Here is a 13,052-nt window from a genome sequence, read left to right as displayed (position 1 = left end):
ACACAAGTGCTGTGGGGTGGGGAGAGGGGTAGAGCAGAGGAAAAAGGAGGCTCAGTCTGGGAAGGCCTCCTGGAGGAGTTAAGATTTCAGGGCATTTTATTAAATTACAATGTAGGAGAAGCTTCAAATGGAAGATGGAGTTACAGGGGCACTCATTTCTTTATTGAGTGTACTTACTGAGCTCTTACTTTGTGCAGAGCACTGTACTAAGTGCTTGAAAAGTACAATTTGGCAACAGTCCTTACCCAACAACGGGTTCACAGTCTAGATGGAGACAAATCGAGTTGGGCACAGTCCCTGTCTCACGTGGGGCTCACAGTCTCAATTCCCATTTTACAGATGAGGTGACTGAGGGCACAGGGAAGTGAAGTGACTTGCCCAAAGTCTCACAGCAGACAAGTGGCAGAGCTGGGATTAGAACCCATGACCTTCTGACTCCCAAGGCCATTCTTTATCCACTATACAATGCTGCTTCTGCTGACTGAGAGTTTACTCCGTGCAGGGCACTGTACTAAGGGAATACAATGCAGTTTGTGCTCGCAAGTAGTAGAACACAGGGCTGAAAAGATGTAGAGCCCCGTACTGAAATTATCACCGACCTAAAGCAGATTATGTCCTTAGAAAAGACACAGAACGTATGCATTTTTCAGCGAAAAGAATGGAATACATACTTACTGGAGCCAGATTAAAAGTGGTTAGTGCATTCTAGTCCCAAGAATCATCTCCCCTAGTTATAAAATAAACATAAAATTGCATTTCTGAAGAATTCCTAGAGGTAGCTGTAATGTTCAATCCTAAACCTGTTTGATTAAATCCCTTACTATAAGGAGAGTGGCAATTCTAAAAAAATAAAACCTGGAGCTATGCTTTCAACCCTAAAGAAAGGGTTATGACTCCACTTACCACTGGCTATAACTCGACAAGTTAAGGCTCTTCTATTAAAGCATTAAATTTCATACCGCACTCTATTTCCTGCAGATAAAACCATGATGATGATTAACTAACAAGATGTCAAGCTCCTTGAGGGCAGGGACTATTTGCGTTTTCCAATTTGTAGCCCAAGTATTTTCCATAGAGCTGAACTGGAACTGTTTTCAAGAAAGGCTGGTTAACATATCAGTACCAATATTTATGGTACCCCCCCCCCCAGCGTTTAGAACAGTGCTTGGCACATAGTAAGCGCTTAACAAATGCCATTATTATTATTATACTCTTTGCTTAATGTTCATTGTACTGTACTAAGCACTTGGGAAAGGGCAATACTATTCCTGCCCCCAAGGAGTTTGTCTTTAAAGGAAGACAGGTAGAGCTAAAACCAGTTTAAAACCATGGAGAGTAGGGAGAAAAAGGTAAGAGGGTGAATATTTCAGGTAGAAGAACCGATAGATCCTAAAGATAGGAATAAAACCCTGAAAGGGATAAGGGAAGCTGTTAGTTTGAGGCAGTGCTGTGGGGTGTGGGAATTATTTAATGGCATTTGTTAAGCACGTATTGGGGTAAAACCAAGCTATTCAGGTTGGACACAGTCCTACATAATTGTTCCCCATTTCACAGATGAGATAACTTGAGGCACAGAGAAGAGAAGTGACCTGCCCAATTGGCAGGATCAGAACCCAGGACTTCTGATTTCCATGCTGCTTCTCTACTATGACTTTGCTGGGAATGATTCCAGCACCTCGGGAAGAGAAAAGGCAAACAAACTTGGATTTTTTTAGTGGATTACCTTTATTGACTAAGAATAAAACAATACAACCTCCCGGTCCAAAGTCCATATCCCCAGGATTAGAGTTTTACCATGCCCCCATGCAAAATGGCTTTCAGCCTCCTCCCCTACCTCATCCAGGTCCAGGTGGACATGGTAGAAAGTAAAACGCGCCCTCTTCGCCCTCACCCACTTGGGACATCAACAGATGTCTGGAGAGGAGGGAATTCCAGGAAAACCAAGCTTCGACCACTGTACGAAATGGCTTCCACCCTCCCCGCCCTCGTCCATGTTTGCTTTCCCCATCATCACCCACCTACCAAAAACAAATGTCAAATTTGTTTGTCAATTTGTCAAACAAATGACAAGAGCGAATTCGATGACCCTGAGTTAGTTAGTCCTAAAGGCCGTCCTCCCTTCCCCTCTCACTGATAGCACCAGGATGCTGTCCTCTGAATTCAGGGTTAGCATCCCTCTGAATCCAGTCACCTTGTCTCCGGTAAAATGACAATAGCCCCCGTGATCTCCTCTTCCATCTGGAGACAAGGGGCGAAAATAGGCCGCAGAGGCCCGGAGAACGCGCAGTCTTTGTAGGTGTACAAGTGAGCGTTGCAGACCACGTCGTAGAACGACACCTTTCTGCCTTCATAATCTAGATAGATCCCCACCCGTCTCTGGGAGTGTTTCGGCAAAACAGGCTGGTGGTTTTTAGGCCTCTGGAGGATCCAAAATCCGTCTTCAGCGTTCAGCTGCATCTGCCCCTTTCTCTGGGAGGTCTCTAGACAGACGCCCAGCACGCAACCGTGGGTGAATTCCACGTTCATTTCCCAGAAGTGCTTCCCCTTGGTGAAACGTTGAACGCCCAGCACGAAAGGACAGGTGTCAAAGCGCTGGGGATTGTCCGGCAGGTCTCGCTGCTGGGGAGCGTAGTTCACTCGGTGCCTCTCCTCGGACAGGACCAGGCTGGGATGCGCCGTATCTTCGTCCAGAGTCACGGCCACTGTGGGGGAAAACGACAAGGCAGTTGCATAGAGAAGCAGCGTGACTTACTTGGGAGACAAAGGACGTGGGTTCTAATCCCGTCTGCTGTGTCACCTTGATTCTCTGGGCCTCAGCTACTTTATCTGTAAAATGGGGATTAAGACTGGGAACCCCACGTGGGGCAACCTTGTAACTATCCCAGCGCTTAGAAGAGGGTACAGAATAAGCGCTTAACAAATATCATAATTACTATTATTATTAAAAGGGAATCAAGAGGGGTTGGTGATCAAGTATCCCATCACCTCAAACTTAATATTCCAAAGCAAAACTTTTTATCTTTTCACCCTCACTTTCCTACTACTATCCTTCCTGTCTCACAAGCCTCGGCGTCATTCTCCCCGACTCTGGACTGCAAGTTTTTTTTTAATGGTACTTGTTAAGCGCTTACTATGTGCAAAGCTCTGTTCTAAGCGCTGGGGAGATTACAAAGTGATCAGGTTGTCCCACGGGAGGCTCACAGTTTCTTAAAAATCCCCTTTATACAGATGAGGTAACTGAGGCCCAGAGAAGTTAAGTGACTTGCCTAAAGTCACACAGCTGACAGTTGGCAGAGCCGGGATTTGAACCCATGACCTCTGACTCCAAAACCCGGGCTCCTTCCACTGTTTACTATTGCATCGTACCCTTCCAAACACTTAGTACAGTGCTCTGCACACAGTCAGCGCTCAGTAAAACGATTGACTCCTCTCTCCCATTCATTCGATACATCATGGAATAAATTCAATCGCATTTATTGAGCACTTACTGCGTGCAAAGTACTGTACCAATCTCTTGGTACAATATAACCATGAACAGACAGATTCCGTGCCCACAGCCTAGAGTAAAATCCATTGTTCCTGTATTGGGAGGTAGCGGGGTACTTCCCTGAAACAACAGCTTCAAATCATAGCCAAATCACACTCACCTTGGAATTGTTTTAGCATCTCTCTCATCCCGGGGACTTGGACTAGAGTGGTCACCTCCCCGGACGTGTCCTGGGGTAACCGCAGCTCCGTTTCTTCAGACCTGAGAAGAGGAACGATTCTCGTCACAGGCCTGCCCTGCTCAGTGCTCTCCGCCCCTCCAGAATCCGGATCGGATACGTACCTTCTCAGAAGGGTCTTTGCGCCCTGCGGAGAGAGAAAGAGAGAGAAAATAAGAGATGGTTCTGCACACACACACATACATTTAATCCTCCACCCTTCCCAAGCTCCGACCTCAAATTTGCTTTTTTTAAAAAAAATGATATTCGTTAAACGCTAGGCACTGTCCTTAGCGCTGGGTATACTTAAGATAATCAGAGTGGGCACAGTCCACATCCCTTATGGGGCTTGGAGTTTTAATCCCCATTTTCCCGATGAGGTAACTGGGAGGAGGACTTGCCAAAGGTCACACAACAAAGTGGCAGAGCCAGGATGATAACCCATCTCCTCCCTTTCCTCCCAGATTTTCCCCCGAGCTCCGTTTTCCCCCAGCCTCACCTGCAGCAGCTCCAGGTCGGGTTTTTCGAACTCCTCCTCCAGTTCTCCGATCATCTTTCTCAGGGCGTAGCTCTGCTGAGCTACTTGTCTCTCATTCTCCGCGAATTTCTGCAGAAGCGTCTCCTCCTCCGAAGCCAGTCTCTGAAGCTGCCGCTCCTCCTCCACTTGCAGGAAGCCCCGTATCTTCTCAAATTCGTCCACGATGCCTTGTCTTCTATGCTCCACCCTCCTCTACAGAGATACAGAATGGGCAGAATGGTATTGACTGAGCGCTTCCTAGAGCACTGCACTAGGTTCTTGGGCGACTACAATACGAGTTGGTAATGATAATAATGGCATTTGTTAAGCGCTTACTATGTGCAAAGCACTGTTCTAAGCGCTGGGGGGGTACCACAAATATTGGTACCGATATGTTAACCAGCCTTTCCTGCTCACCACCAATCATCAATCAATCAATCAATCAATTGTATTTATTGAGCGCTTACTGTGTACAGAGCACTGTACTAAGCGCTTGGGAAGTACAAATTGGCAACACATAGAGACAGTCCCTACCCAACAGTGGGCTCACAGTCTAAAAGCGGGAGACAGAGAACAGAACCAAACATACCAACAAAATAAAATAAATAGGGTAGAAATGTACAAGTAAAATAAATAAATAAATAAATAAATAGAGTAATAAATATGTACAACCATATATACATATATGCAGGTTATACCAGGTTATACCAGGTTATAGCCTAGACAGGTTTGTACTTTCCAAGTACGACAAATACAAAATACAAAATGCAAAATCTGAAATTTCCAAATACAAAAAAAAACCCTCAACAGTTTCCTGCAAAACAACCCCTTGTTGCTAAGGTGAGGAGGGAAGGGCACAGAGTTATTCTGTCCCATCGCTACCAACTGCACCCCTAAACCAAACATGCGCTTAGTCCAGTGCTCTGCACGCAGTAAGCGCTCAATAAATACGACTGAATGAATGAATGAATAAGGTCAAAAGCGCGGGAGGGTGAGGAAATCACTTACTTTGCATGTCGCAGTTTTGCTCTTCATCGAAGCCAGAAATTGCTGAGCCTTTTCCAGCTCCTTCCATAGCTTCGCCAGGGTCTCTTCGATCTTCACCTGCAGTAATAAAAATAATAATGGTATTTGTTAAGCACTTACAAGCACTGTTCTAAGCGCTGCGTGGCTCAGTGGAAAGACCCCGGGCTTTGGAGTCAGAGGTCATGGGTTCAAATCCCGGCTCCGCCACTTGTCAGCTGTGTGACTATGGGCAAGTCACTTAACTTCTCTGGGCCTCAGTTACCTCATCTGTAAAATGGGGATTAAGCTGTGAGCCCCACATGGGACAACCTGATCACCTTGTAAACTCCCCAGCGCTTAGAACAGTGCTTTGCACAGAGTAAGCGCTTAATAAATGGCATTATTAAGCCCTGGAATAGATACAAGGTTAACAGGTTGTCCCACTTGGGGCTCACAGATAACCGAGGTCCAGAGAAGTGACTTGCCCAAAGTCACACAGCTTTGCAAGACCAACACGGAGGTCATTTTGTTGGGACCCAAGATTTCTGACCGGCCGCCTCACCTTGCAATCTTCCACGGCTTCTTGGAGGGGGCTGACGGAGTGAGGGCCGTGCTGGCCTTCCCCCAGGCAGGCCACGCACAACGGTTTCTCGTCCTCCTGGCAGAACAGCTTCAGGGCCCGCTGGTGTCTCTCACATAGTCCCCTCCTCCCTTCCTCCAGGTCCCGGTCCTCGTCCCCCGGCCTGCTGCGGCCTAGCAGCGAGCGAGGCCCGGCCTTGCGGGCGATGGCTGCCAGCTTCCCCAGCCGCACGTTGGGCTGGAAATCTCGGGGCTCGACATGCCCGCGGCACTCGGGGCAAGTGAGGGGAGAGTTCCTCAACTGACCCCAGGTGCCGTCCAGGCAGCTCCGACAGAAACTGTGTCCGCAGTCGATGGTCACCGGCTCGGTGAAATAGCTCAGGCAGACGGCACAGGTCAGCTCCTCCCGCAAACTCTGGCTCACATCCATTGTTAAATATCAGGAAGGACAATCCTCCTGGATCCCTTCGAGGCCTGGGATTCTCTCCACTCCAGTCCCACAGTTGAGTCGCAGTTTAAACGCTCTTCTCGCCACCCAGGAGAGCCTCGCTGCTCTGATCCTCCTCTCTCTCGGGAATCTCCTTTTTGAGTCAGTCTCTCTCGGTGGCTTAAGTACTTCTGGGGGACCTAAGCCCCCTCTCTCCGGGTGAGTTCACACCTGCCCCGGCGTGGACACGTTCCGGGAGAAGGGGAGGTTCACATGTCAGGGAGCCGCGTTAATTCCCCGTTTACACTTTCATTCATTGAGCGCTTATTGGCAGAGGTGGTGGGTTTTAATCCCGAGCAAATCACTTAACTTCTCTGTGCCTCAGTTACCGCATCTGTAAATGGAAATTAAAACTGTGAGCTCCACATGGGACAACCTGATCACCTTGTAGCCTCCCCAGCGCTTAAAACAGTTGCTTTGCACGTAGTAAGCGCCTAACCAATGTCATTATTATTATTATTATTCTCTTTGCCTCAGTTAAAATGTGCATCTGTAGAATGGGGGTTAAGACTATAATAAGATCTGATTATTTTGAACCTATCCCACTGCTTAGTGCAGTGCTTGGCTTGTAGTAAGCCCTTCACAAATACCATAATAGTAATATTGATAAAATAATATTATTATAGTTATCATTATTCTTCAGCCTTTTGAAACTGTTCTATTTATTCTTATGGTATTGACACCTTTCTACTTGGTTTGTTTTGTTGTCTGTCTCCCCCTTCTAGACTGTGAGCCCGCTGTTGGGTAGGGACCGTGCTCCCTCTAAATTGTAAGCTTGTGTGGGCAGGTAATATGCCTTCTAACTCTTTTGTCTATTGGACTCTCCCAATTGCTTAGTACAATGCTCTGCAGATAGTAAGCACTCAATAAATACCATCGGTTGAATGAATGAATGATTGGTCAGCTCTCTGGAAGATACTTTGATAAGCATTATTCTATTTATTTGTTTTACTTGTACATATCTATTCTATTTATTTTATTTTGTTAGTATGTTTGGTTTTGTTCTCTGTCTCCCCCTTTTAGACTGTGAGCCCATGTTGGGTAGGGACTGTCTCTATATGTTGCCAACTTGTACTTCCCAAGCGCTTAGTACAGTGCTCTGCACACAGTAAGTGCTCAATAAATGCGATTGGTTGATTGATTGATTTATGTTGCCAGCTTGTGCTTCCCAAGCGCTTAGTACAGTGCTCTGCACACAGAAAGCGCTCAATAAATACGATTGAATGAATGAATGAATGAATGGCTGGGAGCACCTCGTGGGACAACCTGATTACCAGAAGACGTCCAAGGCACAGGCGACACCCCCAGCCCCCCAACCGCCCCCCTCACCCCCCGAGACCAGCAGGGCTGTGGGTCGGAGGTGGTCATCAGGCCAGGGTCAGATTATGTCACAAGACTGGCAGGTGGGACAGAGGGTTATGTCGGATCGAGTTTAATCAATCAATCAATCAATTAATCAATCATATTTATTGAGCACTTACTATGTGCAGAGCACTGTACTAAGCGCTTGGGAAGTACAAATTAAACCCCTTCGCTTCAGGATTGGTACAACTGACAGGATGCCCAGACGAATTCATCAACCAACAAAACACCCCTTGTGCAAATCACACTAGCGAGGTCTTTCTTGGGAATTCTCAAGTGTAACTTCCTAATTATAACAATCATAATTATGATATCTGTTAAGCGCTTACTATGTGCCCAGCACTGTACTAAGCGCTGGGGTGGGTACAAGCAGCGTGGCTCAATGGAAAGTGCACGGGCTTTGGAGTCAGAGGTCATGGGTTCAAATCCCGGCTCTGCCAATTGTCAGCTGTGCGACTTTGGGTGAGTCACTTCACTTCTCTGGGCCTCAGTTCCCTCATCTCTCAAATGGGGATGAAGACTGCGGGCCCCCCGTGGGACAACCCGATCACCCTGTAACCTCCCCAGCGCTTAGAACAGTGCTTTGCACATAGTAAGCGCTTATTAAATGCCATCATTAATTAATTAATTAATTCATAAGCCAACCAAACATCCCTTATGCAAATCACACTAACGAGGTCTTTCTTGGGAATTGTCAAGTGTAACTTCATAATTATAGCAATCATAATTATGATATTTGCTAAGCGCTTTCTATGTACCCAGCACTGTACTAAGCGCTGGGGTGGGTACAAGCAAATCGGGTTGGACACGGTTCCTGTCCCACGTGGAGCGGCTCACAGTCTCAGTCTTCATTTTACAAATGAGGTAACTGAAGTCCAGAGAAGTGAAGTGACTTGTCCAAGTTCACCCGGCAGACAAGTGGTGGAGCTGGAATTAGAACCCATGACCAGCTGATTCCCAGGATCGTGCTCTATCCACTATGCCAAATTCTAAAAAAAAAAAAGCAATACCAGCACTACGGCAGATCAGCCTAGAGTTCTTATCTTCATGACAACAGGTTGCTTTGTTGCTTTCCTGAATATTCATTCTAATGCTTAGGGTTATAACACCCCTAATGTATTGCCTTTAGCAACCCATTACGATTTTTTTATACATGAATATCTTATTTTATCCATGGAATATTTTATCCATGAAACTCTTTTTGAGTCAGCCAAAGACAACTTCCAGTAAAGATTAATACCGTTTGTTTAACAACGGTTGGGCAAAGAGGGGTTTCCTTTTGTTTACAAATTATCTTCAAGCTCCAGTGTTTTCCTTCTTGTCCTTTGTTTGGGAGATATCTGTGGTCATCCTGTTCCCACCCTTTTCTCACCCTGTTCTCAGCCTTTTTCTTTCCAGTAAAAACATTCCAACCTTTTCCGTTTCTCCACCTAGAGAAGCTGCTTCATCTTCTGTAGCTCCTTGATTTTTCCCTTTCCTTACCTTTGCCCAGAAACATTATTTCTTGGCTAAAATGTGGGCTTTTTTCAGTGTTCCCATTTACATATTCCCTAACTTATCCAGTCATCTTCCTCTGTCTCTCCCCGGGATGGTCTCACCAGCATGGCTTAGTGGATGGAGTGTGGGCACTCCTGACTTTGGCACATATCTGCTGTGTGATCTTGGGCAAGTATCTTAACTTCTCTGGGCCTCCATTCCCTCATCTGTAAAATGAGGATTAAGAGTGTGAGCCCCATGTGGAACAGGGACTGTGTCCAACCTGATCAATTTATATCCACCCCAGTGCTTAGAACAGTGCTTGGCCACTGTTTTCGGGTGAAAATGCCTCCCGATCACGGAAGGGGTCCTTCTGACTCCTGCTGTCCCACGATTCAAGCGCTTAGTACAGTGCTCTGCACACAGTAAGCGCTCAATAAATACGATTGAATGAATGAATGACTCCTCCATCTCTCCCAAACGTCTTCTCCTTCTCCCCCAACCCCTGGGACGTCCTCCCTCCTCAAATCCGCCAGACAATTATTCCCTCTTCCCCCTTCAAAGCCTTACTGAAGGCCCATCTCCTCGAAGAGGCCTTCCCTAAGCCCTCCTTTCCTCTTCTCCACTCCCTTCTTTGTCGTCCTGACTTAATTATAGCATTTATTAAGCGCTTACTATGTGCAAAGCACTGTTCTAAGCGCTGGGGAAGTTACAAGGTGAGGTTGTCCCACGGGGGGCTCACAGTCTTAATCCCCATTTTCCAGATGAGGGAACTGAGGCCCGGAGAAGTTAAGTGACTTGCCCAAAGTCACACAGCAGACAAGTGGCAGAGCCAGGATTTGAACCCATGACCTCTGACTCCAAAGCCCGGGCTCTTTCCACTGAGCCACGCTGCTTCTCTGCTTCTTCTGTTTCTGCTTCAAACTTGTTTCCTTTGTTCTTCCCCATTCCCAGCCCCACAACATTTACGCACATACATATAATTTATGTATTTGTATTGATGTGTCTCCCCCCACCCCCTGCCCTCAAGACTGTAAACTCGTTGTGGGCAGGGAAGGTGTCTGTTTATTGTTGTACTGGACTCTCCCAAAAGCTTACTGTGCTCTGCACATAGTAAGCGCTCAGTGAATGAATGAACCACCAGACAACAGGATTCCTCACTGCAGCTCGTTGTGGGCAGGGAATGAGTCTGTTAAATCACTTAGTAGAGTGCTATTCACATAGTAAGCGCTCAATAAATATGATTGATTGAGTCCCCTACATGTCTGCCACCACTCGGACTGCTGGAGCTGTAATAATAATAATAATAATAATAATAATAATAGTAATAATAGTAATAATGGCATTTATTAAGTGCTTACTATGTGCAAAGCACTGTTCTAAGCGCTGGGGAGGTTACAGGGTGATCAGGTTGTCCCACGGGGGGCTCACAGTCTTCACCCCCATTTTACAGATGAGGGACCTGAGGCCCAGAGAAGTCAAGTGACTGCCCAAAGTCACACAGCTGACAATGGCAGAGCCGGGATTTGAATTCGTGACCTCTGACTCCAAAGCCCGGGCTCTTTCCACTGAGCCACGCTGCTGTAATGATAATAATAATAGTGATATTTGTTAAGCGCTTACTATGCATCAAGCACTGTTCTAAGCGCTGCTGTAGATACAAGCTAATTAGGTTGGACAGAGTCTCTGTCCCACTTGGGACTCACAGCCTTCATCCCCATTTTACAGATGTGGAAACTAAAGGCACAGAGAAGTTAAGGGGTTTGTCTGAGGTCACACAGTGGATGAACAGGCGGGGCTGGGATTAAACAGTGAGAGTGGGTGGATCATTCCCTTACTGACAATAATAATTATGGTACCTATTAAATGCTTACTATATGCCAAACACTGTTCTAAGCGCTGGGGTAGATCCAAGTTTTAATCATGTTGGATACGGTCCTTGTCTCACATGGGGCTCACACTCTTAATCCCCATTTGACAGATGAGGTAACTGAGGCCCAGAGAAGTTAAGTGACTTGCCCAAGGTCACACAGACATGTGGCAGATCCGGAATTAGAACCCAGGTCATCTGACTTCCAGGCCCGTTCTTTATTCATTCAATTGTATTTATTGAGCGCTTACTGTGCACAGAGCACTGTACTAAGTGCTTGGGAAGTACAAGTCGGCGACATATAGAGACGGTCCTACCCAACAACGGGCTCAAAGTCTAGAAGGGGGAGACAGGCAACAAAACGAAACAAGTAGACAGGTGTCAAGTCGTCAGAACAAATAGAATTAAAGCTAAATGCACGTCATTAAAATAAATAGAATAGTAAATATGTACAAGTAAAATAAATACAGTAATAAATCTGTACAAACATATATACAGGTGCTGTGGGGAGGGGAAGGAGGTAGGGCAGGGAGGAGGGGGAAGAGGAGAGGAAAAAAGGGGGCTCAGTCTGGGAAGGCCTCTTGGAAGAGGTGAGCTCTCAGGGCTTTGAATGGAGGAAGCTTGGTGGATTGTGGAGGGAAGGCATTCCAGGCCATTAATAATAATAATAATAATAATAATAATAATGGCATTTGTTAAGCACTTACTATGTGCAAAGCACGGTTCTAAGCACTGGGGAGGCTACAAGGTGATCAAGTTGCCCCGGGGGGGCTCACAGTCAATCCCCATTTTACAGATGAGGTAACTTAGGCACAGAGAAGTGAAGCGACTTGCCCAAAGTCATCCAGCTGACAAGTGGTGAAGCCGGGATTTGAACCCATGACCTCTGACTCCCAAGACTGGGCTCTTTCCACTCAGCCACGCTGTTTCTCTGTTTCATTAAGCCATTAAGCCCCGCTGCTTCCAAAGTCGTTTGGGTTAAAACCGCACTATCAGAACTGTGTCTTTGCGTGTGTGTGTATGTAAGGGGGGAGAAGGGGAGGGGGAAGAAGAGGAGAGGAGGGGGAGAGGGAAGAAGGGGGAAGAGGAGGGAGAAGAGGTCGGGGCAGGGGGTGGGGTGTTGTTTCCTATAAGACTCAGCAGTCCATTTGACCTACACTTTGAATTTTGCTTCTGACTTGCACGAATGTTAACCCCCAAGGGATTCAGGACCGCCCACCGGAGACTATCTGGTACCAGGCCAGAGGACTCCTCGCAGGAAGGAAGCATTAGGAAAACGCTCTTTGCTCATTCCCTTGCAGCTCAAACCCCGGGGTGGGGACGAGGAGGCGAGTGGAAGACGGCTGGTTTTGAGCGTGGATCAAGGAGAAAAGTGGCAGAGCCCCAGAGTGAATAGGAAGAAGAAGATTTTGGAGCCAGGGGAGGTGAGCATTCAAAAAAGAGACGTTCTGGAGAAAGGCAGATCTTGAATCCATCCCAACATGCTGATGGGTGGGGGAAAGGAGGACCCCCTTTGATGATGATGACATTTATTAAGCGCTTCCCATGTGCAAACCACTGTTCTAAGCGCTGGGAGGATACAAGGTGATCAGGTTGTCCCACATTGGACTCACAGGCTTCATCCCCATTTTACAGATGAGGGAACTGAAGCACAGAGAAGTGAAGTGACTTGCCCAAAGTCACATAGCTGACAAGTGGCAGAGTCGGGATGTGAACCCATGACCACTGACTCCAAAGCCTGTGCTCTTTCCACTGAGCCACGCTGCTTCTCTTTCCACAGTCCTACGCGGGGGTAGGGAATGAGAGATTCGCCCATTTTTTAAAAATGTAATTCCCTAATAACTTCATCTCTGAAATAGACTTCTAGGAAGGACTCGTGGTAGAAAGAATCACACTGTCAAATAATACTGATGAAGAATAGATAATAGGAATGGTTAAGTGCCTGAAGTGATTTTCTGCACTCGTTAGTTAATTTTTTTTCTTAAATGCAAATTTATATATTGGAAAACACCCACAGATTCCAGAAAGCAGATTTGTCTTTCTCCCCTGTTG

The 13,052-nt window shown here is 46.6% G+C and overlaps 1 protein-coding gene across 1 annotated transcript; it reads right to left on the bottom strand.

The window, feature by feature from the left end:
• Positions 1 to 2,187: 2,187 nt before the first annotated feature.
• LOC119932896 (E3 ubiquitin-protein ligase TRIM11-like) lies at positions 2,188 to 6,235 on the bottom strand. Its single transcript, XM_038752023.1, has 5 exons — positions 5,789 to 6,235; positions 4,204 to 4,434; positions 3,830 to 3,852; positions 3,648 to 3,748; positions 2,188 to 2,702 (listed from the first exon to the last, which is right to left on the bottom strand). The coding sequence occupies exons 1-5, from the start codon at positions 6,233 to 6,235 to the stop codon at positions 2,188 to 2,190; spliced, it is 1,317 nt and encodes a 438-aa protein (XP_038607951.1).
• Between the last annotated feature and the right edge of the window lie 6,817 nt (positions 6,236 to 13,052).

Source organism: Tachyglossus aculeatus, chromosome 10 (genome assembly GCF_015852505.1).
Source record: "Tachyglossus aculeatus isolate mTacAcu1 chromosome 10, mTacAcu1.pri, whole genome shotgun sequence".
NCBI classification, from domain to species: Eukaryota; Metazoa; Chordata; class Mammalia; order Monotremata; family Tachyglossidae; genus Tachyglossus; species Tachyglossus aculeatus.
This window is presented reverse-complemented; position numbering and strand designations above follow the sequence as displayed.

What these genes read in the sequence shown, in the direction of transcription:
- LOC119932896 (XM_038752023.1), bottom strand. Translation starts at nt 6,235, where the DNA reads ATGGATGTGAGCCAGAGTTTGCGGGAGGAGCTGACCTGTGCCGTCTGC. An exon ending in GCAAAGACCCTTCTGAGAAG is followed by an intron (nt 3,749 to 3,829) that starts GTACGTATCCGA and finishes TCCTCTTCTCAG; the next exon opens with GTCTGAAGAAACGGAGCTGC. An exon ending in GATGCTAAAACAATTCCAAG is followed by an intron (nt 2,703 to 3,647) that starts GTGAGTGTGATT and finishes TTTCCCCCACAG; the next exon opens with TGGCCGTGACTCTGGACGAA.